The sequence below is a fragment of the Hyla sarda genome, chromosome 4 (assembly GCF_029499605.1).
Source record: "Hyla sarda isolate aHylSar1 chromosome 4, aHylSar1.hap1, whole genome shotgun sequence".
NCBI classification, from domain to species: domain Eukaryota; kingdom Metazoa; phylum Chordata; class Amphibia; order Anura; family Hylidae; genus Hyla; species Hyla sarda.
In genome coordinates this window covers 177,901,119-177,927,761 of record NC_079192.1, presented here as the reverse complement: position 1 = coordinate 177,927,761, position 26,643 = coordinate 177,901,119, and the positions used below count along the sequence as shown (strand labels likewise).

Genomic DNA, 26,643 nt, shown 5'->3' with positions numbered 1-26,643 from the left:
CTAAAAATATACAGGTTTCACATATATTATTTGCACTCTTTTTATAATTATGTTATATGTGCTTAACGATTTATGATGTAATACCTGTTATGTTTAGCAGAGGGGTGCCTCTACTTTTGGAACGGACATGGTTAATCCCTGTGTTATAAGCTACTCACCTGTTCCATTAGGAGGCTGGTATTTATTCCTCCACCCCTCTGCTTCCCACCATGCATCTGATGAAAGGTCACATGACCTGAAACGCGTCATGCTTGGCGCTGACTCCTGGAATTTTAAATGTTTGTCTTATTGAAGTCTCTCCGTGTCGATGGTTTTACATGGTTCCAATAAAGGTGAAGTTTCTTAATCGCTGGCATTTACCTGCTTTCTTCATAATTTACAAATCTGTTTAACTTTCTGGCACCAGTTGATTAAAAAATCGTTTTTCACTGGAGTACCCCTTTAAGCCACCGGCCAGAGTGATGTCAGATGTCACCACCTATGTATATATACATACATCATCTACACAACACCTATGTGTTGTATGGACCTAGTATGGGCCCCTTACCTGATATGGCCTAGGTCAGGGGCCAAAATCCAGATCTAAAGTAAGAGGTAACTGCAGCACTTGAGTAAGTTAAAATTAGAACTAAAAAATAGATTTGGAATATTTGTTGAAGATATGAAAAACTGTATCTACATTTACAAGCCTCCCTTTATCCAAAAAAAAATAAAAAAAAAGGCCATCTGGCAACCCTGGATGACCTTTTTGGCCTCACCTGAAAAAATACTGACTCCCACAGTAAATTCTCTAGGAATTAAATTCAAAGGTTCTGAGATTACTCCTCTTCTCGACCCTCTTTGCAAATTGTTAACATGGCGGGTTAGGCAGCTGACCGGTAGATTCTTATTAGTGAACTCAATTTGAGCTGGTCTTGGACTGACTTGTATGTTTATCATGTTACATTTTCCTGAAACCACTTCTCAGTCTTTCTTTTCATTCTCCTTAGCAGTACAGCTTATTTTTCTCAACTCCATGTAACGTCTGCATTTCATGTCCATGAACCCTCTATTTGGCCTTCTCCTGGGCTCTTTTGCAGATTTTTATTTCTAACCTGCTTCAACAGGTTCTCATGTATCTCTTGTTTTTCTTCATCAGATGTAAGCCTGTTTTTTTTTCTTCTTTTCCATTTTTGTTTAAGGGATTTTTTTGTTCACTTTTTATTCATTTTCATCTGATATATGATGTGACTAAAATCATCAATTTTGGCATTTGATATTTTTTATGTTTATGCCTTTCACCATGCGGTATAATATACACTAGTTATTTTAATGGTTCAGACATTTCCGCATGCAAGAATACCCAACCAGTTTTTTTTAGCAGTTTATTCATATTTTTGTATTTTTTATTTAATTTTTTTTTTACATTGTGTAAAATGGAAAATGCAGGTGATTTCAATATTTATTAGGTGAGGGTTTTTAATATATTTTAAAAAAAATGTTAATTATTTATTTCAAACTTTTTAGATCCTTGTAAGGAACTATTAATAACAATCAATAGATTGCTAATACTTATTAATGCTACGCTTACTATTGCTCAGTGTGATTGTGCTGGAGCCAGCACGGAGCAGGTGAGGGGACCCCTGGTGGCATGTAAACCGATTGGATATATGTATATGTGGGGGTGCCAATCGGTCACAAAAGCATCCATTAAAGGGGTACTCCGCCCCTAGACATCTTATCCCTTATCCAAAGGATAGGGGATAAGATGTTAGATCGCCACGGTCCCGCTGCTGGGGAACCCCGGGATCCCCGCTGCGGCACCCCCTATCATTACAGCACAGAGCGAGTTCGCTCTGTGCGTAATGACGGGCGATACAGGGGACGGAGCAGCGTGACGTCATGGCTCCACCCCTCATGACATCACGTCCCGTCCCCTTAATGCAAGTCTATGGCCTAATGCAAGTCTACCGCCACGCACCCTCCCATAGACTTGTATTGAAAGGGGCGGGCTGTGACGTCACAAGGGGCGGAGCTGTGACGTAACGATGCTCCGGCCCCTGTATTGCCCGTCATTCCGTGCAGAGCGAACTCGCTCTGTGCTGTAATGTTAGCGCAGTGCCGCAGCGGGACCGCAGCGATCTGACATCTTATCCCCTATACTTTGGATAGGGTATAAGATATCTAGGGGCGTAGTACCCCTTTAAGGCTCTTAAAGGGAAACTGTCATCAGTTTCACCTGCACTAACCTGTTGGTACAGGTGGCACTGATGATAACAATACAATACTCTGTCCCCAATCTGTAGTCCCAATGGCCTGTTATCTTACTTGTTCGGATGGCAAGCTTGGTGAGCGGGTAGAGTTTCAGGAGCATGCCAACGTCACCACTTCTGCTTTCCTAAACCTGCTCAAAGCTGTACCCAGCGAAGAAGCAGCAGTGGTGACGTCCATGTGCTCATGAAGCTCTACCCGCGCACCAAGCCTGCAGCCCGAACAAGGAAGATAACAGGCCATCGGGACTACAGATCGGGGACATGTAAGTATTGTTATCATCAGTGTCACCCTACACACCTGTACCAAAATGTTCGTGTGGATGAAACTGATGACAGTTTCCCTTAAAGAACTCACTGCTAATGTCAGCCATCACTTACAGTCTATGAAGAAAATGCAGCTCTTGCACTCACTTCATAAACAGAATTCAGCTTAGGATGTAATTGTACTTCCTTGGTTGTTAAGTATGTACATTGTTCTTAAAGGGTTAAAGGTGTATTTCAGTTCCAAATAACTTATCCCTATAAACAGGGAATCTGCAGAAGCAGCATAAGCAAGTCATCTTCTTCTAGACTTGAACCATGAAATACTGCAGGATAGTTGTCTAGTTAGCCAGGGCTTCCTTCTGTAAAATCGGGTTATCCCTCATAAGGTCACCTTTATTGCGGCTATCCAGGATAAGAAAAATAGCTGATTTGATTCTATATTGAAAAAAACGAGGGTCATCATGCACGTATGTGTTTCAGTGTAGGTTAGAAAATTAAACCAAATATTTCTACCCTTGCAGGTTGACAACTCCTGACAGATAACACTAAACAAAAAAGTTTTGTATTGAAATAACTTTATTAAATCACAAAGTAACAAGAAATGACATGGAATGAGACACTGATCAAAGGCACAGTACAAAATACAAAAACACTTCAGAAAGTAAGAGCATTGAAGGAGTAGTGCTATGGCTTTGTAGCCCCCTTCAGCAGTAAAGTCTTAAATACAGACTGTGTCCTTATGAAATGCAGCCTTGGTTCACATGTTCAGACTTTTTTTAAATTCACAAGAAGAATGTGACATAATCTGTAATCTAGTAACTAATGCATTTCTCCATTTTTTTTATGACAAGTTTAAAATGGCATCCTCCACAGTTTTCAAATAGTTTTCAAAATCTGTATATTTATTTCCATTTGGGACAGTGTATAAAATCAGTATATACCAGAATGTAATTTAGAAGTTCCAAGTTAGTGTTAACTTTTATACAGCCAAACAAGAAATGATGAATCAATAGAACATTAATACGTTTATATGTACAATAACATACCTGAGTGTTTGCCACTTTAAATGTTTGCTTTTCTTTATTCTTAAAATTGTTTTACCAAAAATGTATATAAAGGCCCTTTAGTGCACATGGGAACTATTAAGAAATTCTCCTTATTTTAGGTTTTAATACAAGAATAGCATAGTTTTAAGTGCTGCTATAAAATTTAAATATTTGCTTAAGAAAACCTGACAAACCAATTATAAAGTCAATGGGATCCAACAAGATTTACTGAGATCTGTCAAAGCTGTCATGACTTTAATGGGAACCAAGCATTAGATTTTACCATATATAACAATTGGTAACGCGTTATATATTGTATAATCATTATCCTCACCATCTGCGGGGGACGTTTTTGCCCCAGGGATGGTGAGGATATAAAGTTTGTATGTTGCCCCGTAAGTAGTCCCCTGGTCAGGGAGCTATACTTACCAAGCCCTGTCATTCGGCCATAGTGACGCCCTATTGGCGTGATTGACTGCCCGCGTCATCGCCCTGCTCCCTAAGCAGACGGAGCAGAGTGGTGACGTGTTGCCAAGTGTTATGTATGGTAAAATCTAATGATTGATTCCTTTTAATAACCAAGTACAAGCAAGAAAGCGTTGTCAAGAAACAGAGCTACTACACACTTTAGGGCTGATACTTTAAGCACTTCAAGATAAACAACCAAATTTTCCTTACATTTTTTTCATGTGACTGTTATAAAACACTTTTGGTGCTTCTTCCACAATTGAAAGCTTTATAGATTATCTTAAGCATTTAAAAGGGTGAACATCTATAATTCAGTATTAAAATCTAAAGCCAAACTTACATAGCAGTCCCTAAATGTAAATAAGTAGTGAATGCGATTCCTGTATGTTCATTCTGCTGCCTACTTTGTGGCTCAGAATTACTTCTTGTGAACAAAGGCAAGTATTTTACACAACAAATACAACCTAAAAACACAGTTATATCAATTTTAACTAATAGGTATAAAATGTGTCTAAGCATATGAAAATATGTGTATCTAATAAAAATTATCATTTAATCTATCTCAACCTTTTGGATACAGGTACAGAGACTATGTTAAAAAAAAAATTGTAAACATACTAGAATAATGAATGAACCTCTAATCCCAAAACTGCACAAGGTCAGAGGCAATGCTGTGGCATCACACAGGGTATCCCTAAAGACAATAGATTGAGTGGCTTGGCCACTTTTCCTGAATACTTGTCTAACAACTTTAGGTTTGGTCTCAAAGACAAGTCATTAAGGCATTCTTAACCATTTTCAATGGCTGCATTTTACAAATGGCACTGTAGTTTTAAATCTGGTTTCAAGGTGCTATATACTGTGAATTGTATGCTTAGTTATTTTTGCCTTGTGCACTAGGAATGTATAGTTCAATTTTTTTGTTATAGGAATTTAAGTGCCTAGTGGGTATAAAATAAAAGCATAAAAGGGAAATATATCAAACAGTTGAGTATAAGGGTCAGTTCTCTCTAAAGCTAATCTAGAAGTATGCAATCGCAATCATTGTTGCATTATGACTGCTGGTAGAACATATAAAAGCAGAAGTGCTCGGCAGGATCTTTAGGATTAGATAGCACCAGTCCAGAATGCTACAATAACCTTTACAGATTCTTACTTTCTATTCATAACTGCATTTTGTAAGAACGCAATCTGATTTCACTAGTGGATGACAACACTATTTAAAAACCTTAAAATATACAACAGGTTATGTGTGACGAGAAGATGATCCCTATATTATTGAAGGACACAGGAGGATTCTTAGAGCCCAAATGTTCTTCTCAAGCTCTCACATATATCCTTGTGCAGACTACTTCATCAGCTCCAAAGACCTGGAATAATAAGCATGTTAGTTAGTTTCAAATATACACAAGAACTATTGATGTCAAATTCCATTCAAGAAAATAGCATTGCTGGCTAGTTGTGGTAGAATGCACTTTTGCTATTGGTTGATATAAGCAACTACTCCACGTATCATCAACACAGGTTTTGAGGGATACTTTAGGGCAGTGGTCTTCAACCTGCAGACCTCCAGATGTTGCAGAACTACAACTCCCAGCATGCCCGGACAGCCAACGGCTGTCCGAGCATGCTGGGAGTTGTAGTTTTGCAGCAACTGGAGGTCCGCAGGTTGGAGACCACTGCTTTAGGGGATACTTGCACTGTTCTTATAAGTATGAAGATCGGATCATATGATCTTAGCATTGACAGTATATTGATATAATGCATTTTAGTAGGGGGTACTTGAGTTGAAACATTAAGAAACACTGATTAATGGCATGCACCAATGTCATTTATTAAGCATATGATGTCACATGATGCAGTTGTCATGATACCTACCCACTATTATGGCCACTACATTCTGCTCCATGTTGTGATCTTTGCTCCCCTCCGCACCAGATCCTTTTCATTGTCACATACTTCCCATTGCTCTACTCTCTTCTGACCACACATAGAGCACAAGCATACATGCCCCACTCTTTTCCGTCCTCCACTAATGCCCTGACACCCTGAACCATTTAAAGGGGTACTCCGGCCCTAAGACATCTTATTCCTTATCCAAAGGATAGGGGATAAGATGTCTGATCGCGGGGGTCCTGCCGCTGGGGACCCCCCGCAAACTAGCATGCAACACCCACCTGTGAGCACTGTAGGAAGCGCTGGAGGCTCAAAGTCTTATGCCTCGTGACCACGGGGACGGAGTATCGTGACATCACGACTCCGCCCCTGTGTGATATCACACCCCGCCCCCTCAATGCAAGTCTATGGGAGGGGGTCTTGATGCTAGATTGCGGGGGTCCCCAGCAGCGGGACCCCTGTGGTCAGACATCTTATCCCCTATCCTTTGGATAGGGGATAAGATGTCTTAGGGCCGGAGTACCCCTTTAAGGGATCTACTTGCCATATTTAAGGAAATCATTCAGAGTTGCTCATTGTCTGGGCATAAAGGTTTCTATTCTAGAGAACAGCAAAGGTATACTTTTGTTTGTGCATGTAAAATTCTGACCAGGCTTTTATTGACCATTTTCCTCTTGTTTGCATTTCCTGATGTTCTGCTTGCTTTCTGTGACAACCAATTTCTGCATACCCTGATGACAACCAATTCCTGCCTGTCCTGACCTACAGACTGTTATCTGATCTCTGTCCATACACGTGGCATTCCCTATGTAAAATGCCACAACTCTTTGCAGGGGTTCAGAGTGAAGATTTATATAATCCCCTAGAATGCTATTTTCCAGCATAGTCCTATGTCTATCTATAAGAGACCAAGAGCTATTCAGTAGGGTTGATATGAACCCAGACAAATTTGTTTCTCAAGCCCTCATATATTCTTGTGCAAACCGCTTCATCACTTTTAAGTAGTAGGCCTCATGTCAGTTTGCTTAGGCAATGGATCTTAATCATATTAATCTGCCTGAGGGCCAGGATTTTACCACAAAACTATTACATCAGAGAACATGCCAAGATCTACTGTACTAAATGTAAAAGGTAATGTCTCTTGCTCCTACTACATGCTGTTCTCTTGCTGTTACTGTCTTGTAAACCCTAGCAATCTCTAGTTCCAGCATATATGCACGCTTGCCTTCCTACTATTATGGGAATCCTTAGACCAGGGAACTTGTCAGAAGTTTCATGCTGCATGAACCTCAAGCAGCTTGAAACAGGCTTCCTCATTATAACAAACTATCATTTTTTCTGAAATGCTGCAGCATTTCAGAAAAATCATAGTCTTGAAGGGAATCTAACACCAGCATCACCAACACTAACCTGCCATTACATACTAATAGTGTGGGTGACACTTAGTAAAATGGTATTTACCCCTTTAAAAAAAAAAAAATGTTACTCCATTACACGGATATGCAAATGTATTGCCGTGAGAGATTAGCTACGTAGGGCAAGACATTTAAAGTCAAACAGGAGTCAGAGACAGTGACACGAAAGTTCAAAGAGGGCTTTTTGTTTTTTTATTTTTCAGCCTAACAAAAGCCTTTACATTCAGGCACAAAATACAAGTGAATCCTGCTTGTCCATGAACTTACATATCACAGTAATGCTAAGGTCCATTTTATAGCCAATCATTCCTGTTCCACAATGCTATGATTTTTCTCAGGGGGCATGAGCTTTCTGCATAGGGTAGAAGACAGGATGTTCTTCAGCTCCAACCTGTGAGAGAACTACACCTAAACCCACATTAGAGGCATCAGGCTGGACCACAAATGTCTTTTTAAAAGCAGGGGTGATCTCTGCCTTTGCATTCCACAGATTTAACAGCTTTATTTTCCTTAGTAAAGACTGTCAAGGAAACTTCTTAAGGTTTGCTTCTTAAGGTTTGCTTTTATGACCTTAGATATGAATCTACTACTGCATTTAATTTTGGCAAATTTCTTTCCCAGTTGTCACTAGACTACTGGCATGACAGCCAAAAATCCTGTCTTGCCTGATAGCAATATGCTTTTATAGGGTGTTTATTCCTGTTTTATGTCTAGGAGTCCCCATTGGTGTCTTCCATACACTAGCTCTAAGGGGAAAAAGTTGCAGAGGATTCAATTACTGAACAGATTGCAAATACCAGATAAGGCCAGTCCTTCCCACCCTTGCTAACCACCCTTTTCAACATGCTCTTCAATGTCTTATTAACCCCTTAAGGACTCAGCCCATTTTGGCCTTAAGGACTCAGACAATTAAATTTTTACGTTTTCATTTTTTCCTCCTCGCCTTCTAAAAATCATAACTCTTTTATATTTTCATCCACAGACTAGTATGAGGGCTTGTTTTTTGCGTGACCAGTTGTCCTTTGTAATGACATAACTCATTATATCATAAAATGTATGGCGCAACCAAAAAACACTATTTTTTGGGGAAATTAAAAAGAAAAACGCAATTTTGCTAATTTTGGAAGGTTTCGTTTTCACACCGTACAATTTATGGTAAAAATGACATGTGTTCTTTATTCTGAGGGTCAATACGATTAAAATGATACCCATTATTACATACTTTTATATTATTGTTGTGCTTAAAAAAAATCACAAACTTTTTAACCAAATTAGTACGTTTATAATCCCTTTATTTTGATGACCTCTAACTTTTTTTATTTTTCCGTATAAGCGGCGGTATGGGGGCTCATTTTTTTTTGCGCCATGATCTGTACTTTTTTTTTGATACCACATTTGCATATAAAAAACTTTTAATACATTTTTTATAATTTTTTTTTAAATAAAATGTATTACATTTTAGCAATTTGGGACTTTTTTTTTTTCGTTCACGCCGTTCACCGTACGGGATCATTAACATTTTATTTTAATAGTTCGGACATTTATGCATGCGGCGATACCAAATATGTCTAAAAAATTAATTTTTTACGCTTTTTGGGGGTAAAATAGGAAAAAACAGGCTTTTCACATTTTTTTTACTTTTACATTTTTTTACATTTTTTTTTGCACTTGAATAGTCCCCATAGGGGACTATTCATAGCAATACCATGATTGCTAATACTGATCTGTTCTATCGGCTATCTTCTGCTCTGGTCTGCTCGATCTCAGACCAGAGCAGGAGACGCCAGGAGCCGGACGGAGGAAGGAGAGGGGACCTCCGTGCGGCGTTCTGAATGATCGGATCCCTGCAGCAGCGCTGCGGGCGATCCGATCATTCATTCAAATCGCGCACTGCCGCAGATGCCGGGATCTGTATTGATCCCGGCACCTGAGGGGTTAATGGCGGACGCCCGCGAGATCGCGGGCGTCGGCCATTGCCGGCGGGTCCCTGGCTGCGATCAGCAGCCGGGATCAGCCGCGCATGACACGGGCATCGCTCCGATGCCCGCGGTTATGCACAGAACGTAAATGTACGTCCTGGTGCATTAAGTACCACCACACCAGGACGTACATTTACGTCCTGCGTCCTTAAGGGGTTAAGCAGCTAAACGAGGCCATCCATTTGTGGTTGATACACAGATGTTTTATGTTCAAGACCTTACACATTTAGTTTATGACCTTAGATATGAAAGCTGTCCCCTGATCTTTAAGGATCTCTTTGGGTAGGCCCGTGCAATAGATCATATAAAAAGAAACTTCTTGCTTTGAGGAGGTATTTCTCAAAGGTATGGCCTTTGGATAACAGGTGACATAACCTAACTAGAATATACTGATGCCCCCTACAGGGCGCTCAAACCGAGCGCTCCCGTATCCCAGCCGCACCCGACATACCGCATTCATTTCAATGAGCCGACCGGAGTCATATTGTGACCCCGGTCGGCTAATTTTTGCCCTGTATCCAGTTTTCTGACCGGACCTAAAACCATGGTATGCCGCGGTTTTAGGTCCGGTCAGAAAACCGGATACGGGCCAAAAATGAGCCGACCGGAGTCACTATCTGACTCCGGTCGGCTCATTGAAATGAATGAGATTAAAGGGGTACTCCGGTGAAAACCTTTTTTCTTTTAAATCAACTGGTGGCAGAAAGTTAAACATATTTGTAAATAACTTCTATTAAAAAATCTCAATCCTTCCTGTACTTATTAGCTGCTGAATACTACAGAGGAAATTATTTTCTTTTTGGAATGCTCTCTGATGACATCACGAGCACAGTTCTCTCTGCTGACGTTATTATAATAAAGCTTTATTTATTGTTGTCCTTAGTGGGATTTGAACCCAAGTCCCCAGCACTGCAAGGCAGCAGTTCTAACCACTGAGCCACCATGCTGCCCTTAGCATACATCTGCTATGGATGGTTGCTAAAATGGACAGAGATGTCAGCAGAGAGCACTGTACTCGTGATGTCATCAGTGTTCCAAAAAGAAAGGAATTTTCTCTGTAGCATTCAGCAGCTAATAAGTACTGGAAGGATTAAGATTTTTTAATAGAAGTAATTTACAAATAGGTTTAACTTTCTGCCACCAATTGATTTAAAAGAAAAAAGGTTTTCACCAGAGTACCCCTTTAAGGTCACAAAGTACAGCAGAGCCAGCACAGCATAACCTCTTGTGGACATAATATGCCCGAGGCTCAGTCTCTGCCATAGTCTCTGCGGCAAGAACTGGTAGTGCAAATAGAGATATACGTCTGAAAATGTTGCATTCATTGCATTGTCAGTTGTCTGGGGACAATTTGCAACTATATGCCCAAACTCTTGGCATCACCAACACGGTATGCGGCTCTAAATATCCCACTGGGTCTGGGCCTAACTGCTTCCTCTCTGAGTCATCCCCTTTATGACATTTCTTATCCCTTATAAATTGGAACAATCTTACCAAGCAACTTGGATGACTTGTCCCTGGTGCTGGCACATCTGGAAAATGCATTGGCTATCTACTCGCTGGCACTGTACCTGTCCACAAGGCTCACAAGCTTGTCATCATCTGTAGGCCCAGCTTGTCCAACCCAGTGCTGGATCCTACATTTATTCAAGACTGCTCTTTCCGCAATTGGGCCTGGGGTTGTTTCCTCAGGCTGTAGCCATTTTACTCAAGGTGTAGTACTCCTTTTGTGACTCCAGTCAAGAATAAGGCCACTTCATCTGTCCACTGTTCCTCTGGTAACTTCTCACTTTCCAGGACTTTCTCAAAGGTCATGAGATAGGCCTCCACAGCATCTGTTGGTTTCATCCTCTGGAGTAAAGCTTGCATTCCAGCTCTTATGGGAGGTTGCACACCTCGTGTCCCTTGTATGCCAGAGCTTTCTCCTGCCATTAACTGAAATCAGAGTGGCCGCTTTTTTCCACTAACAGTCTTTTTGCCTCATTTGCTTGTTGCTGTAGTATGGCCTGGGTAAGGGCTTGTTGGGTTTCTTGTTGTATCCTGACTTGTGTCAGTTGCTTTAATAGCTTCTTACTGAAGCTTCACTGTCTCTGCAACCCAGGAAATAAATGCATAACTCTTGTACAAAGTCTATACACAAATCTCAGGACTCCAATTCCTACCAGGTACAGGTTCCTTGCAGCCTCAGCCTGCAGACTGAGTTTCACCTTCTTTTAATGCCCACAGACCAGATTTCTACGGCAGCTGTGCTGATTTTTGGTCACATTGAAATCCTGAACTAGCCAGAAAGGGGATGAAAGACCCCACTACTAACCTGCCTTTAAGTCCATAAAAATCCAGGCCCAAAAATTGACTTTAACACAGATTTCGTAGCAGCTAGCTATTGCATATAATCTTGGATTTCCCATATCTTACTCAACTTTCCCCGATAAGATGTGTGCCTCCTTATACCTGGTTCATACATATGACAGGTACCTTTGGAAAATATAGAGATCCCCGACCATCATTCCTGTCACTGTCTCACAACTTGGTGCCCTTGTGCACTGGTATGGCTGTCTGCTTTTTCTTATCACATGCACTTCATAAATATTCATTATTGTCACCCTAAGCACATGGCCCTTACATGCTGCAAGATCCCATGTGCGCACCACAAGATCTCTAGCACAGTTTGCCTGGGGCATTGTAACACAATCACAATCATGCATGCATGATTATCTTCACTCTCACATCCTAATGATGTGAGAGCCTATGTCTATGTGAGCGTTCTGCTATTCTAGCAGAGAGTGCTCATGTGGGCACGGGCTCTCATGTCATCAGGATGTGACAGTAAAGATTTATGCATATTCAATAGATGTGGGTGGGCATATGGGTGTGTGGAGGAGGGAGACAGGAAAGCTTGTAAAGTCAGCTCCCACCTCCATTGAGCAATAGACCAGATTAGTTTACTAGCAACAGGGGCTATAACTCTGCAACTGGAACACCCATTTTTGTAAGTGATGCATAGTTTTACTCAGGTTCACCTGCACTATAACCATTTGTATTGGGTTTAGTGTGGGTAAACCAGCTCAGTTTCCCTTTAAAGGAAAACGGTCACCCGTTTACCCGCACTATAACCCGATACACCGGGTTATAGTGTGGGTGAACAGGAGACCGATGCGAGGTCTCTGACTGCTATACCTACCTGCAGTCTGGGAACCCCGATCCTGCAAAGGTCCCCCTCTTCCAGCGCTGACTTGTGCTTTGAGGCGCTGGTCACGTGAGCGCTCGTGCTTACATAGCGCTCACATTACCAACGCTTATGAATATTTAAATCTAGCCGGCGGGCCCGCCTCAAAGCACAAGTCAGCGCTGGAAGAGGGGGACTTTCGGGGGATCTGGGCTCCGGACTGCAGGTAGGTATAGCAGTCCAAGACCCCGCATCGGTCTCCTGTTCACCCTCACTATAACCCGGTGTATCGGATTATAGTGCGGGTAAACGGGTGACCGTTTTCCTTTAAACACCATTAAAGGGGTACTCCGGTGGAAAACAACTGTATCCTTTGGATAGGGGATAAGATGTCCAGGGGCCAAGTACCCCTTTAACCCCTTAAGGACCAGGCCACTTTACACCTTAGGACCAGAGCGTTTTTTGAACATCTGACCACTGTCACTTTAAACATTGATAACTCTGGAATGCTTTTAGTTATCATTCTGATTCCGAGATAGTTTTTTCGTGACATATTCTACTTAAACATGGTGGTAAATTTTGTTGATACTTGCATTCTTTCTTGGTGAAAAATCCAAAATTTGATGAAAAAATTGAAAATTTAGCATTTTCCTAACTTTGAAGCTCTTGCTTGTAAGGAAAATGGATATTCCAAATAAATTTTGTTTTTTATTCACATTTCCAATATGTCTACTTTATGTTTGCATCATAAAATTGATGTGTTTTTACTTTTGGAAGACACCAGAGGGCTTCAAAGTTCAGCAGCAATTTTCAAATTTTTCACAAAATTTTCAAACTAACTATTTTTCAGAGACCAGTTCAGGTTTGAAGTGGATTTGAAGGGTCTTCATATTAGAAATACCCCATAAAAGATCCCATTATAAAAACTGCACCCCCCAAAGTTTTCAAAATGACATTCAGTCAGCGTTTTAACCCTTTAGGTGTTTCACAGGAATAGCAGCAAAGTGAAGGAGAAAATTCACAATCTTAATTTTTTACACTTGCATGTTCTTGTAGACCCAATTTTTGAATTTTTACAAGGGGTAAAAGGAGAAAATGTATACTTGTATTTGTAGCCCAATTTCTCTCGAGTAAGCACATACCTCATATGTCTATGTAAAGTGTTCGGCAGGTGCAGTAGAGGGCTCAGAAGGGAAGGAGCGACAAGGGGAGAGCCTTAACACCCCACATGTGTTTGATAAATATTCATGAAGTGGGATGTGAAAATGAAAAATTTGATTTTTTTATACTAAAATGCTGGGGTTACCCCAAATTTTTCATTTTCACAAGTGGTAAAAGGAGAAAATGTCATTGTAAATGTGTAAATACATTTCTTTGGAGTAAGGACATACCTCAAGTCTGGGCGTAAACAGCGTGCACACCGGTCTCAGAGGTGCCGGAGATCAGTCAGGGACCTTGAGCTTTGGCTTTCTCCTATGGAGCCAGAACAGTGAGACCCCCCCTCAAGGGGCATTACATGGGGTAAATAACTGGGGTACACTAAGTAACTAAAATGGGGTACAGTGGGACATAAAATTATAAAACAGATTATGTTCCCAGAATGATGACCCAGAGCATAGCCAAAACAAAAAAATATGCCCGCCCCAAACCCTATGCTCTGATTTGTCATTCTGGAATGTGATATGTGTTGCCGTCCCTAACTTGTTGCCTCAAATGCACACCCCGCTTAGGTGGAGAGAGAGCGCTGCACATTTGAGGCAACATAAAAAGTCTCTGATGATAGTGACTCAGTGACCCATGACCCATTTTTTATAAAAAAAAAAAAATACCCCCAGAGGTCTTATCAGTTTTTTGTTTTTTTTGGGGGGGATTAAATATTCTTTTGGGCAATTTAGTGGTTTTATGGGGTTAAAACTTGGAATGTACTCTGGACTTGGTACATTTGGGTCAAATTGTGGAAAATTTAAATGAAGAGGGAAAATTTAGAACTCCATGGAAGTGTGATACTCCCTGAAGCAATCCCTAATGCAGAGGCCCGGATTATCTGGGCAAGTGTCACATTGAGTGGTGGTGTCCTTCCGAATACCCCTCTTGTAACACACTCTGCATCTTTTCTGGGCTCGTCCCTTCTTTCCAGTGTGGGGGACCTCACCTGGAAAGTGTTGGCCTGGGACGATCCTGGCACCTATTACTTCAGTTCCTTGGGAAGTCCGGCCTGCTCTTTCCCAGTCGCCAAAGATCAGGACCTTTAGAACTTCTTCTTGGAACTGGAGGAATGTCCCTGTTTTGCCAGCGTACTGGGACAGTACAAAAGAGTTGTACATGGCAAGCTGTACCATGTAGACCGCAACTTTCTTGTACCATACCCGTGTTTTCCGCATGGCGTTATATGGCTTGAGGACTTGATCAGAAAGATCAACTCCCCCCATATACCGATTGTAGTCCAGAATACAATCGGGCTTGAGGACCGGTGTTGTGGTACCTCACACAGGGACAGGTGAGCTGCCATTGCCATGAATAGTGGTCAGCATAAGGACATCCCTCTTATCCTTATACTTGACCAGCAACAGGTTTTCATGGGCAAGGGCACGGGACTCACCCTTGGGAATAGGTGTCTTAACAAAATTTAGAGGGAGGCCTCTCTGGTTTTTCCGCACGGTCCCACAAGCGGACGTGGACCTGGCAGCAAGGGATGTGAAGAGAGGGATGCTGGTATAAAAGTTGACCATGTACACGTGGTAACCCTTATCCAGCAATGGGTGCACAAGCTCCCAAACGATTTTCCCGCTAACACCCAGAGTGGGGGAACAATCTGGGGGTTCAATAGGGGAATCTCGTCCCTCATACACTCTAAACTTGAGAGTGTACCCGGAGGTACTCTCACAAAGTTTATAGAGCTTCACGCCATACCGCGCCCGCTTCGAGGGAATACACTGGCGAAAGATGAGTCTCCCCTTAAAACTTATAAGAGACTCATCAACCGAGAGCTCCCTGAGGGGTACATAGGCCTCCAAGAATTTGGCCCCTAAGTGATCGATGACCGGCCTCACTTTGTAAAGCCGGTCATAGGTGGGATCACTTCGGGGTGGACATGCCTCATTATCTGCATAATGCAGGCATTTCCAAATGGCCTCGAACCGCCTCCGTGTCATGACCATACTGTAAAGCGGGGTCTGGTATAGGATGTCCCCGCTCCAGTACTGTCTGACACTGGGTTTTTGACCAGGCCCATATGCAGCAAGAGGCCCCAAAATGTCCTCATTTCTGCTGCATCAATGGCGCACCATTCATTAGATCTGGCCAAAAAAGCATCAGGGTGGTGGGCGATGAACTGCCTGGCGTACAGAATCGTCTGCTCCACCATGTGATTGACAAAATTGTCACTGAAAAAATAACTGAAATAGTAAATTTCAGTGAATCCAGAATTGTCAATCCGGATTCTGGAGTCGCCAACAAACTCCGGAACCCGTAGCTGATAACCCTCTGGGGGTCTCCAGACAGGTTCACCGGAAGGAGGCTCCGGTAAACTTGTCTGGGGGGTCGGACTCCCACCGGTATCACCACTCGCACTAGTGTCGGCCACTGGGCCACTATCATGGGGGGTGCGTGGCCTCGCCTGGCGGCTTCTCCGCCGCCGTGCAGGGGGCTCATCATCACTACTAGATTATGAGGAGGATGATGAAGAACACAGAAATGTTGGATCTTCATCGTCCTCACTGACAGATTCGGAGTCGGAAGCAAGAAAAGCGTATGCCTCCGCTACCGAAAATGCCCGGCGAGCCATCGCCTTTTTTCTACGGTGGCGGGTGGGGGGGGGGGGTGGCGGCGGGGGGTGTGTGTGTGTGTGGGGGGGGGTTATGTACTGTGTGTGTGCTTGGTGTATACTACGGGGGGGAAAAATGCTGCAGCCAAAAAAAAATGGGGGGGCTAATGCAGCGCCCTGAACCCCTAATAGGGCCCGGGTCACACTGAAAAACTGCAGAAGACCCTTGGAGACCTATTAGGGGGTCGGGGGGGGGGGGAATTTTTTTTACTTTTTTTAACTTTATTTTTTACTATTTATCCTACCTTTCCCTGGGCTGTATGCTTTCCCTGATCTATGGGGGGCTTCTTTTCTTCTCTGGGGGCTCCGATCTCGGCAGAGGGGGGGTCCCCGGCTTCCTCCAGCAGCTCTGACCGCTGACTGAACCCAGCCAGCCGCGGGAGCTGCAGGAGGATGCTGTTAACTCCTCCCCTGCCGGCTGCTATTGGCTGGACGATCGTCCAGCCAATAGCAGCGATCCTGGGGGGGGGGGTGGCGAAATCGCCACCTCCCCATACATACAGTGGGTGATAGGGGGTGTATCATACACCCCCGATCACCTTGTATCTCCGGGTCAGCGGGTCACATGTGACCCGCATCACCGGAATAGCCGCAAATCGCATGTGTGAATTCACATGCGATTTGCGGCGATCGCCAACATGGGGGGGTCTAATGACATGATGGAATGATTTCAGCAGGCATCCCGATCCGATCCCCACCCGGTGCACGGCGGGGACCAGAACTGCCCATGACGTAACTGTACGTCCTTGGTCCTTAAGACCCAGGGTGTCGGGACGTAATGTTACGTCATGGGTCCTGTAGGGCTTAAAGGGGTACTCTGGTGGAAAACTTTTTGTTTTTTATCAACTGGTGCCAGACAGTTAAACAGATTTGTAAATTGCTTCTATTAAAAAATCTTAATCCTTCCAGTACTTATTAGCTGCTGAATACTACAGAGGAAATTCTTTTCTTTTTGGAACACAGTGCTCTCTGCTGACACCTCTGTACATTTTAAGAACTGTCCAGAGTAGGAGAAAATTCCCATGGAAAACATATGCTGCTCTGGACAGTTCCTAAAATGGACAGAGATGTCAGCAGAGAGCACTGTGTTCCGAAAAGAAAATAATTTCCACTGTAGTATTCAGCAGCTAATAAGTACTGGAAGGAGTAAGATTTTTTAATCAAAGTAATTTACAAATCTGTTTAATTTTCTGGCATCAGTTGATTTAAATAAAATAATTCCTTCCGGAGTACCCCTTTAACCTCTTAAGGACGCAGGGCGTATGGATACGCCCTGCATCCCGAGTCCTTAAGGACGCAGGGCGTATCCATACGCCCGTGGGAATTCCGGTCCCCACCGCTAGCCGGTTGGGGACCGGAGCCGGATGCCTGCTAAAATCGTTCAGCAGGCATCCCGGCATATCGCCCAGGGGGGTCATTATGCCCCCCCATGTCGGCGATCGCCGCAGATCGCTGGACAATTCAGTCCAGCGATCTGCGGCGATTCCGGGTCAATCGGGTCTCCAGTGACCCGGTGACCCGGAATTACTGGCTGTTCGGGGCCATCTCTGACGGCCCCGAACAGCCAGAGCCTGCAGGGGTGAGGTGGCACTGGTGCCACCTCACGATCGCCCTGATTCGTCGGCCGGATTACCGGCCGACCAATCAGGGCGCCTGCTGCGGGTGTCACTCCCGCACCCGCTCCGCCCCTCTTCCGGAGGACGTGAGCGGGTGCGGGAAGACGACCCCGGGTGCTGGGGACCCCGATCCCCGGCGTAAATGTTGGGATCGGGGCCCCAGGAGCGACGGCGGCGGCGAGGGACAGTCCAGCGATGGAGCAGCAGCAGGAGGTGAGTGACAGCCTCCTGCTGTTGCTTAGCAACAGCTCCCAGCATGCAAAAAGGGCATGCTGGGAGCTGTAGTTATGCAACAGCAGGAGGCAGACCACCACAACTCCCAGCATTCCCTTATGGGCATGCTGGGACTTATGGTTTTGCAACAGCTGCAGGCACATTTTTTCTATGGAAAAGTGTACCTTCAGCTGTTGTATAACTACAACTCCCAGCTTGCACAAACAGCTAAAGTGCATGCTGGGAGTTGTAGTGGTGCATCTGCTGGTTGCATAACTACAACTCCCAGCATGCCCGTTGGCTGTCGGTGACTGCTGAGAGTTGTAGTTTTGCAACAGCTGAAGGCACACTGGTTGTGAAACTTAGAGTTTTTTTTTTTACCTAACTCAGTGTTTCACGACCGGTGTGCCTCCAGCTGTTGCAAACTACAACTCCCAGCAGTCACCTTACACCATGCACCGTACATGCTGGGAGTTGTAGTTTTGCAACAGCTGGAGGCACACTGGTTTTGAAACACTGAGTAAGGTCACAAATTCCGTGATACATAACCAGTGTGCCTACAGCTGTTGCAAAACTAAAACTCTCAGCATGTACAGTCTGTCAGCGCATGCTGGGAGTTGTAGTTTTGCAACAGCTGGAGGTCCCCCCCAATGTGAATGTACAGGGTACACTCACATGGGCGGAGGCTTACAGTAAGTATCGGGCTGCAAGTTTGAGCTGCAGCAAATTTTCTGCAACAGCTCAAACTGCCAGCGAGAAACTACTGTGAACCCCCGCCCGTGCGACTGTACCCTAAAAACACTACACTACACTAACACAGAAAATAAAATAAAAAGTAAAAAAACACTACATATACACATACCCCTACACAGCCCCCCTCCCCTCCCCAATAAAAATTAAAGCGTCTGGTACGCCACTGTTTCCAAAACGGAGCCTCCAGCTGTTGCAAAACAACAACTCCCAGTATTGTCGGACAGCCGTTGACTGTCCAGGCATGCTGGGAGTTTTGCAACAGCTGGAGGCACCCTGTTTGGGAATCACTGGCGTAGAATACCCCTATGTCCACCCCTATGCAATCCCTAATTTAGGCCTCAAATGCGCATGGCGCTCTCACTTTGGAGCCCTGTCGTATTTCAAGGCAACAGTTAAGGGTCACATATGGGGTATCGCCGTACTCGGGAGAAATTGGGCTTCAAATTTTGGGGGGTATTTTCTGCTTTTACCCTTTTTAAAAATTTAAAGTTTTTGGGAAAAGAAGCATTTTCGGTAATTTTTTTAAATTTTTTTTACATATGCAATAGTCGTGAAACGCCTGTGGGGTATTAAGGTTCACTTAACACCTTGTTACATTCCCCGAGGGCTCTAGTTTCCAAAATGGTATGCCATGTGGGCTTTTTTTGCGGTCCTGGCACCATAGGGGCTTCCTAAATGCGGCATGCCCCCAGAGCAAAATTTGCTTTCAAAAAGCCAAATGTGACTCCTTCCCTTCTGAGACCTGTAGTGCGCCAGCAGAGCACTTTTCACCCCCATATGGGGTGTTTTCTGAATCGGGAGAAATTGGGCTTCAAATTTTGGGGGGTATTTTCTGCTTTAACCCTTTGTATAAATGTTAATTTTTGGGGAAACCAAGCATTTTAGGTACATTTTTTTATTTTTTTTTTACATATGCAAAATTCGTGAAACACCTGTAGGTATTACGGTTCACTTTACCCCTTGTTACATTCCCTGAGGGGTCTAGTTTCCAAAATGGTATGCCATGTGTTTTTTTTTTGCTGTCCTGGCACCATAGGGGCTTCCTAAATGTGGCATGCCCCCAGAGCAAAATTTCCTTCAAAAAAGCCAAATGTGACTCCTTCTCTTCTGAGACCTGTAGTGCGCCAGCAGAGCACTTTTCACCCCCATATGGGGTGTTTTCTGAATCGGGAGAAATTGGGCTTCAAATTTTGGGGGGTATTTTCTGCTATTACCCTTTTTAAAAATGTAAAACTTTAGGGAAACCAAGCATTTTAGGTAAAAAATTTTTAATTTTTTTTTACATATGCAAAAGTCGTGAATCACCTGTGGGGTATTAAGGTTCACATTACCCCTTGTTACGTTCCCCGAGGGGTCTAGTTTCCAAAATGGTATGCCATGTGGGGTTTTTTGCTGTTCTGGCACCATAGGGGCTTCCTAAAGGTGACATGCCCCCCAAAAACCATTTGACGCTCCTTCCCTTCTGAGCCCTCTACTGCGCCCGCCGAACACTTTACATAGACATATGAGGTATGTGCTTACTCAAGAAAAATTGGGTTTCAAATACAAGTAAAAATTTTCTCCTTTTTACCCCTTGCAAAAATTCAAAAATTGGGTCTACAAGAACATGCGAGTGTAAAAAATTAAGATTGTGAATTTTCTCCTTCACTTTGCTGCTATTCCTGTGAAACCCGTAAAGGGTTAAAACGCTTACTGAATGTCATTTTGAATACTTTCGGGGGTGCAGTTTTTATAATGGGGTCATTTATGGGGTATTTCTAATATGAAGACCCTTCAAATTCACTTCAAACCTGAACTGGTCCCTGAAAAAAAGCGAGTTTCCAAATTTTGTGAAAAATGTGAAAATTGCTGCGGAACTTTGAAGCCCTCTGGTGTCTTCCAAAAGTAAAAACTCATCAATTTTATGTTGCAAATATAAAGAAGACATATTGTATATGTGAATCCAAAAAAAAAATATTTGGAATATCCATTTTCCTTACAAGCAGAGAGCTTCAAAGTTAGAAAAATGCAAAATTTTCAAATTTTTCATCAAATTTTGGGATTTTTCACCAAGAAAGGATGTAAGTTACCAAAAATTTTTACCACTACGTTAAAGTAGAATATGTCACGAAAAAACAATCTCGGAATCAGAATGATAACTAAAAGCATTCCAGAGTTATTAATGTTTAAAGTGACAGTGGTCAGATTTGCAAAAAATGGCCGAGTCCTTAAGGTGAAAAAGGGCTCAGTCCTTAAGGGGTTAAGAGAACTATGGGAAGGTGCCTGGCTTTTCTTAAACATTCTCTTTGTTGTTGTCTGTCCTGATCTTTTGCCTGTTACCCATGCTCACTGAACTCTTCCTGCCCTGGAGACAGATTTGTTCGGTGACTTTTGGCAGAAGTGCAAGTGAATTTGGGTTGGTGGTAAGTGAAAAAGATGTGAACATAAATTTTATAATTAGGAAAAAATGATAATAAAGGCAATTTTGGAGAGGAAACAATATTTCAGACCAAGGTTTTAATGAGCAAAAAGCACAAAGACTTCTTTGTATATGGATAACATTAATGAGAGTTTGGTCAGGAAACAAAGTGTGTGATGTGATATTGTTACTGTCCGTAGTGTCTGACTAGTTCATCAGTATATACTAATGAGGTGTATTTGTATTGCTGAGTGTAAATGTAGCATATGTACAATGTCATTTAATGATTCCTCTGACATACACAGCAATGGGTATCATATATAACTTTACACTGCTACTTCTACATAGTCTCATTAATAAAATAAGTTACACTACCTTTCACCATGAAATATTTCAATACATATTTTTACTTTCATACTCAAATATCCATTATATAAATATCACCAGAGAAATTTGGGGCTGGCTGAATATTTTTTCTGTATTAGCCACTAAGAAATGTGGTATTACAGGCAAATTTCATAATAATACATTCCAGGACACGGGAGGTGCTAAGCGGAGAACCCTCTCTATGTTGTCCATATGACACTGATGATGATTTTATTGATCACACAAAAGATGAGATTAGCCGACAAACAAGGCTGATCACTGGCCCTTTTACACATGCTGATTATCCGGAACAAGTTCCTACAAATCCTCATTCGGACGATAAATGGGCTATGTAAAAAGGTCTTCAGCCTGTGACCTGATATGCATACGTAGCCACAGAGGTTGTCAGGATGGCACCACTACCTTTCTTTGCCGAGCTTACATCCATGTGCAGACTACCGCTTCGCAAGAATGTGGTGCCGACACATACAAGCAGTCCTACGGAGGTGCTAGGAAGTAGATAAGGACAGACTTCAATAGCTTGCAAAAACGCTAGACAAACAGCTTCCTGCACTCATCGCTAAGTAACGGACTTGACGCTCTTACATGGAGAACACCGGAGGACCAGGTTTCAGAACATCCGTGGGCCCTCAATGGCGACTGCCGGCGGTTTCGCGCATACGCACTTCTTCCGGCCTCCTATGTAGGAGTGTCACGTCCGTTACTTAGCAGTGAGTGCAGGATGCTGTTTGTCTAGTGTTTTTGTGAGCCATGACCTGATATGGCTTAGTCTCAGGGTCAGTGACATACATTTTTTGTTTTCATAGGATGCTCCTGTGCCGAAAAAAAATAATGTAAATGAGGCTGAGGTGCCTATGGGTATTTCTTATCGTCCCCAGTATTCAATTATCACACACTGTTTCCTCCTCTGATATACTATCTGACCCGCTTGCATGCGCCTGCTTGCAGAGGTGAAGGTGGGTTGGGATAGCTGGGCACTTCATCCTCATTTGTTTATTCCAGGCATGTTTTTTTGTTTCACCACAGAAGCAACCCGTGAAAACAAAAAAGTTATGACACTGACCCAGAGGCTACACCCTATCTGGCAGTGGTTTTAGTCTATCAACTTGATAGCTAAGGACAGTTCCTCTTTAAATACTATTGACACCTTTGCAGTGGCAATTGTTTAAAGGTTATTTTCCACTAGTGTTGAGCGGCATAGGCCATATTCGAATTCGCGAATATTCGCGAATATATGGACGAATATTCGTCATATATTCGCGAATATTCGCACATTCTCGTTTTATTTTCGCATATGCGAATATTCGCGTATGCGAAAATTAACATATGCTAATTTTCACATATGCGAATTTTCGCACGCCAGTCTCACACAGTAGTATTACAGCCTTCTTTACACCACACAAGCTGGAAGCAGAGAGGGGTGATCACTGTGATGTGTACTGTGAAGAAAAAAAAAAAAAAAAAAAATACGAATATTCGTAATTACGAATATATAGCGCTATATTCGCGAAATTCGCGAATTCGCGAATATGCGATATTCGCGAATAATATTCGAATTGCGAATATTCGCGAGCAACACTATTTTCCACCTAAATGGAAAACTAAGCAACTTTCTAAATAGTCTTCATTCAAAATGCCCTACCTATTATAGTGTCTGTGAAACTCTTTTACACTGCTTACTCTGCTGCTTATAACTAGTATGGACATAAAGCATCCAAGTCTTTATGGAGAGCAGATCAAACATGCTTGTCAGTGTAGAGAGGGAGCACACATAGCAGTCTGTACGGAGTGGGGTGAAGCACACTGGCAACTTTAGTAGAATCTGAAGGGGGGTAGGAGGGGAAAATGACACATTCCTCAGCATCATTGTTTGCAAACAGTAGATCCCTCATGGGGTGTACAAGGAGTGGTCAGTACAGGAATGAAGCTGTGCTTGTGTGCAAGCGTTAGTCAAGACATCTTGAAGTCACAGAACTAAAACTACAAGAAAAACTACGACAAGAGAATATAGTTTTAAACTAGAGGGGCACTGAATTAAAAGTAATATGAGGAAGTATTACTTTACTGAGAGAGTAGTGAATGCATGGAATAGCCTTCCTGCAGAAGTGGTTAATGCAAATTCAGTGAAGGAGTTTAAAGGGGGTAGTCCAGTGGTGAAAAACGTATCCCGTATCCTAAGGATAGGGAATAAGTTTCAGATGGCCGGGGGGTCCGACCGCTGGAGCCCCCCGCGATCTCCTGTACGGACCCTGGCTCACTGGCCAGATAGCGCGTGTTGACTACCGCAAGAAGTGGCGGCTGACACACCCCCTTCCCGCGGGCTGTCGGGGCCCCGTACAGGAGATTGCGGGGGGCCCCAGCGGTCGGACCCTCCGTGATCTGAAACTTATCCCCTATGCTTAGGATAGGGGATACTTTTTTCAACACTGGATATCTCCTTTAACCGCTTAAGGACATGCGCCGTAAATGTACGGCGCTGCATAGCACCTCTTAACGCACATCGCCGTACATTTACGGTGTGGCTGTGATACGAGCGCAGGAGATGCGCTTGCTTCATTCCCGGCGGGTTCCGGCAGCTGTCAGCAGCCGCTGACCGGCCCGTAATGGCGGACATCAGCAATCGCGCTGATGTCTGCCATTAACCCTTCAGGTGCCGTGATCAATACAAATCACGGCATCTGCGGCAGTGCGGCACTTATAATGGCTGATCTGATCGCCAGCGGCACTGCCGCGGGGATCAGATCAGCCAAGATGGTGGACGGAGGTCTCCTCACCTGCCTCCGTCCATCTCCCGGCGTCTTCACTGATCTGCCTTCCAGCAGGCCAGAGCTGAAGATTGCTGATAATACTGATCTTTGCTATGCCCTTTGCATAGCACTGAACAGTATTAGCAATCTAATGATTGCTATAAATGGTTCCCTATGGGGACAAAAAAAGTGTAAAATAAATGTAAAAAAAAAAAAAGTTTACAAAAATTGAAAAATCCCTTCCCCCAATAAAATTTTTAATCACCCTTTTCCTCCATATTAATACATGAAAGCATATAAAAACTATATAATAAACATATTTGGTATTGTTGCGTGCGAAAATGTCCAAACTATAAAAATATAATATTAATGATCCCCTACGGCAAACGGCGTAAACGTCAAAAAGTCAAAGTAAAAAATTTCTGCTTTTTTGTCACATCAAACTGCAAAAATTTTTAATAAAAAGCGATCAAAAAGTCACATATACGCAAATCTGATACCAAAACAAACTACAGATCATGGCGCAAAAAATTAGCTCTCACAAATCCCTGAAAACGGTAAAATAAGAAAGTTAGAGGTGGTCAAAATAGGGCAATTTTAAACATACTGATTTTGTACAAATAAGTTTGAGATTGTTTAAAAGCAGTACAATAATAGAAAAGTATGTAACCATGGGTATCATTTTAATTATATTGATTTTTACTGTAAGGTGTACAGCCCGAAAACAAAGCACCCCAAATGTGCTAAATTATGATTTTCGTTTTAACTTCCTTACACAAAAATGTTTTTTTTTCAGTTTACCATCCATTTTAGGGTAACATGAGTGATGTCATTACAAAGCACAAGTGATCTTGCAAAAAACAAGCCCTCATTTGCATCTGGGAATGGAAATATAAAAGAGTTATACATTTTAGAAGGCGAGGAGGAAAAAACAAAAAAGATATATTGGCTGCGTCCTTATGTTGAAAATGGGCTGAGTCCTTAAGGGGTTAAAGGGGTACTCCGGTGAAAACCTTTTTTCTTTTAAATCAACTGGTGGCAGAAAGTTAAACATATTTGTAAATTACTTCTGTTAAATAATCTTAATCCTTCCTGTACTTATTAGCTGCTGAATACTACAGAGGAAATAATTTTCTTTTTGGAATGCTCTTTGATGACATCACAAACACAGTTCTCTCTGCTGACGTTATTATAATAATAATACTTTATTTATTGTTGTCCTTAGTGGGATTTGAACCCAAGTCCCCAGCACTGCAAGGCAGCAGTGCTAACCACTGAGCCACCATGCTGCCCTTAGCATACATCTGCTATGCATCTGCTATGCATGGTTGCTAAAATGGACAGATATGTCAGCAGAGAGCACTGTGTTCGTGATGCCATCAGTGTTCTAAAAAGAAAAAGAAAGCATTCAGCAGCTAATAAGTACAGGAAGGATTAAGATTTTTTAATAGAAGTAATTTACAAATAGGTTTAACTTTCTGCCACCAGTTGATTTAAAGGAAAAAAGGTTTTCACCGGAGTACCCCTTTAAGCATGCATAGGATAGGCATAAAGCTATTCTTCATAAAAGATAGGGACAAGGCTATTCATAGTATTCAGAATATTGGGCAGACTAGATGGGCAATATCTGCCAACACCTTCTATGTTTCTAACTAAAATCCAGCTGAGGGTTTGTTATCATGTATTAATGTAGTTAATCCTCTAAATGGTACTGTAAATATAGACAATGGGTATGAAAAAAAGTTAATTTGGTCCTAATGGATCTAAAAATTGCTGTCCAATTAACTCATAAGATCAAACAAATACAGATTGTTATATTGCCTCACCAGTATTAGTTCGTCTCCTACAAGCTCCCGAGTCCAGTATGTCTTGGGCCCTGTCCCATCTACCAGAGTCTGTTTACAGTAAATCTTATTTTCTTTTTCCCAAACAGGAAAACTCTGGTAAATGAGAAAAAAACAGTACTTGTCATGAAACAGGAGCTATATAAAAAGCAAGAGCAATATGATTAGTAACATTGAAAATATGAATAATAGTTATCATGAAAATAAAAATCACTATTGGAATTGTCACCTCCACCATTAGCATCAACAGTTTTGTCCACAAACTTTAAAGGCAAATAGTTTAAGCTCTTAGAAACAAACTTTGGATCTTAAATAACTGAATTATTGTAAACACCTTTTACCACCGCTCCTTGAGATCAGCAATGCCATACAGCAA

At 42.6% G+C, this 26,643-nt stretch overlaps 1 protein-coding gene across 1 annotated transcript in view; it reads right to left on the bottom strand.

The window, feature by feature from the left end:
- Positions 1 to 3,080: 3,080 nt before the first annotated feature.
- The window catches only part of CRABP1 (cellular retinoic acid binding protein 1), a 37,680-nt gene continuing 14,117 nt past the window's right edge, over positions 3,081 to 26,643 (bottom strand). Inside the window, exons 3-4 of the mRNA XM_056572898.1 lie at positions 26,250 to 26,363; positions 3,081 to 5,400 (exon numbers count right to left, since the gene is read on the bottom strand). Coding sequence (XP_056428873.1) covers positions 5,350 to 5,400; positions 26,250 to 26,363 — 165 coding nt within the window. The 3' untranslated portion in view covers positions 3,081 to 5,349. The remainder of the gene's footprint in view (positions 5,401 to 26,249; positions 26,364 to 26,643) is intronic.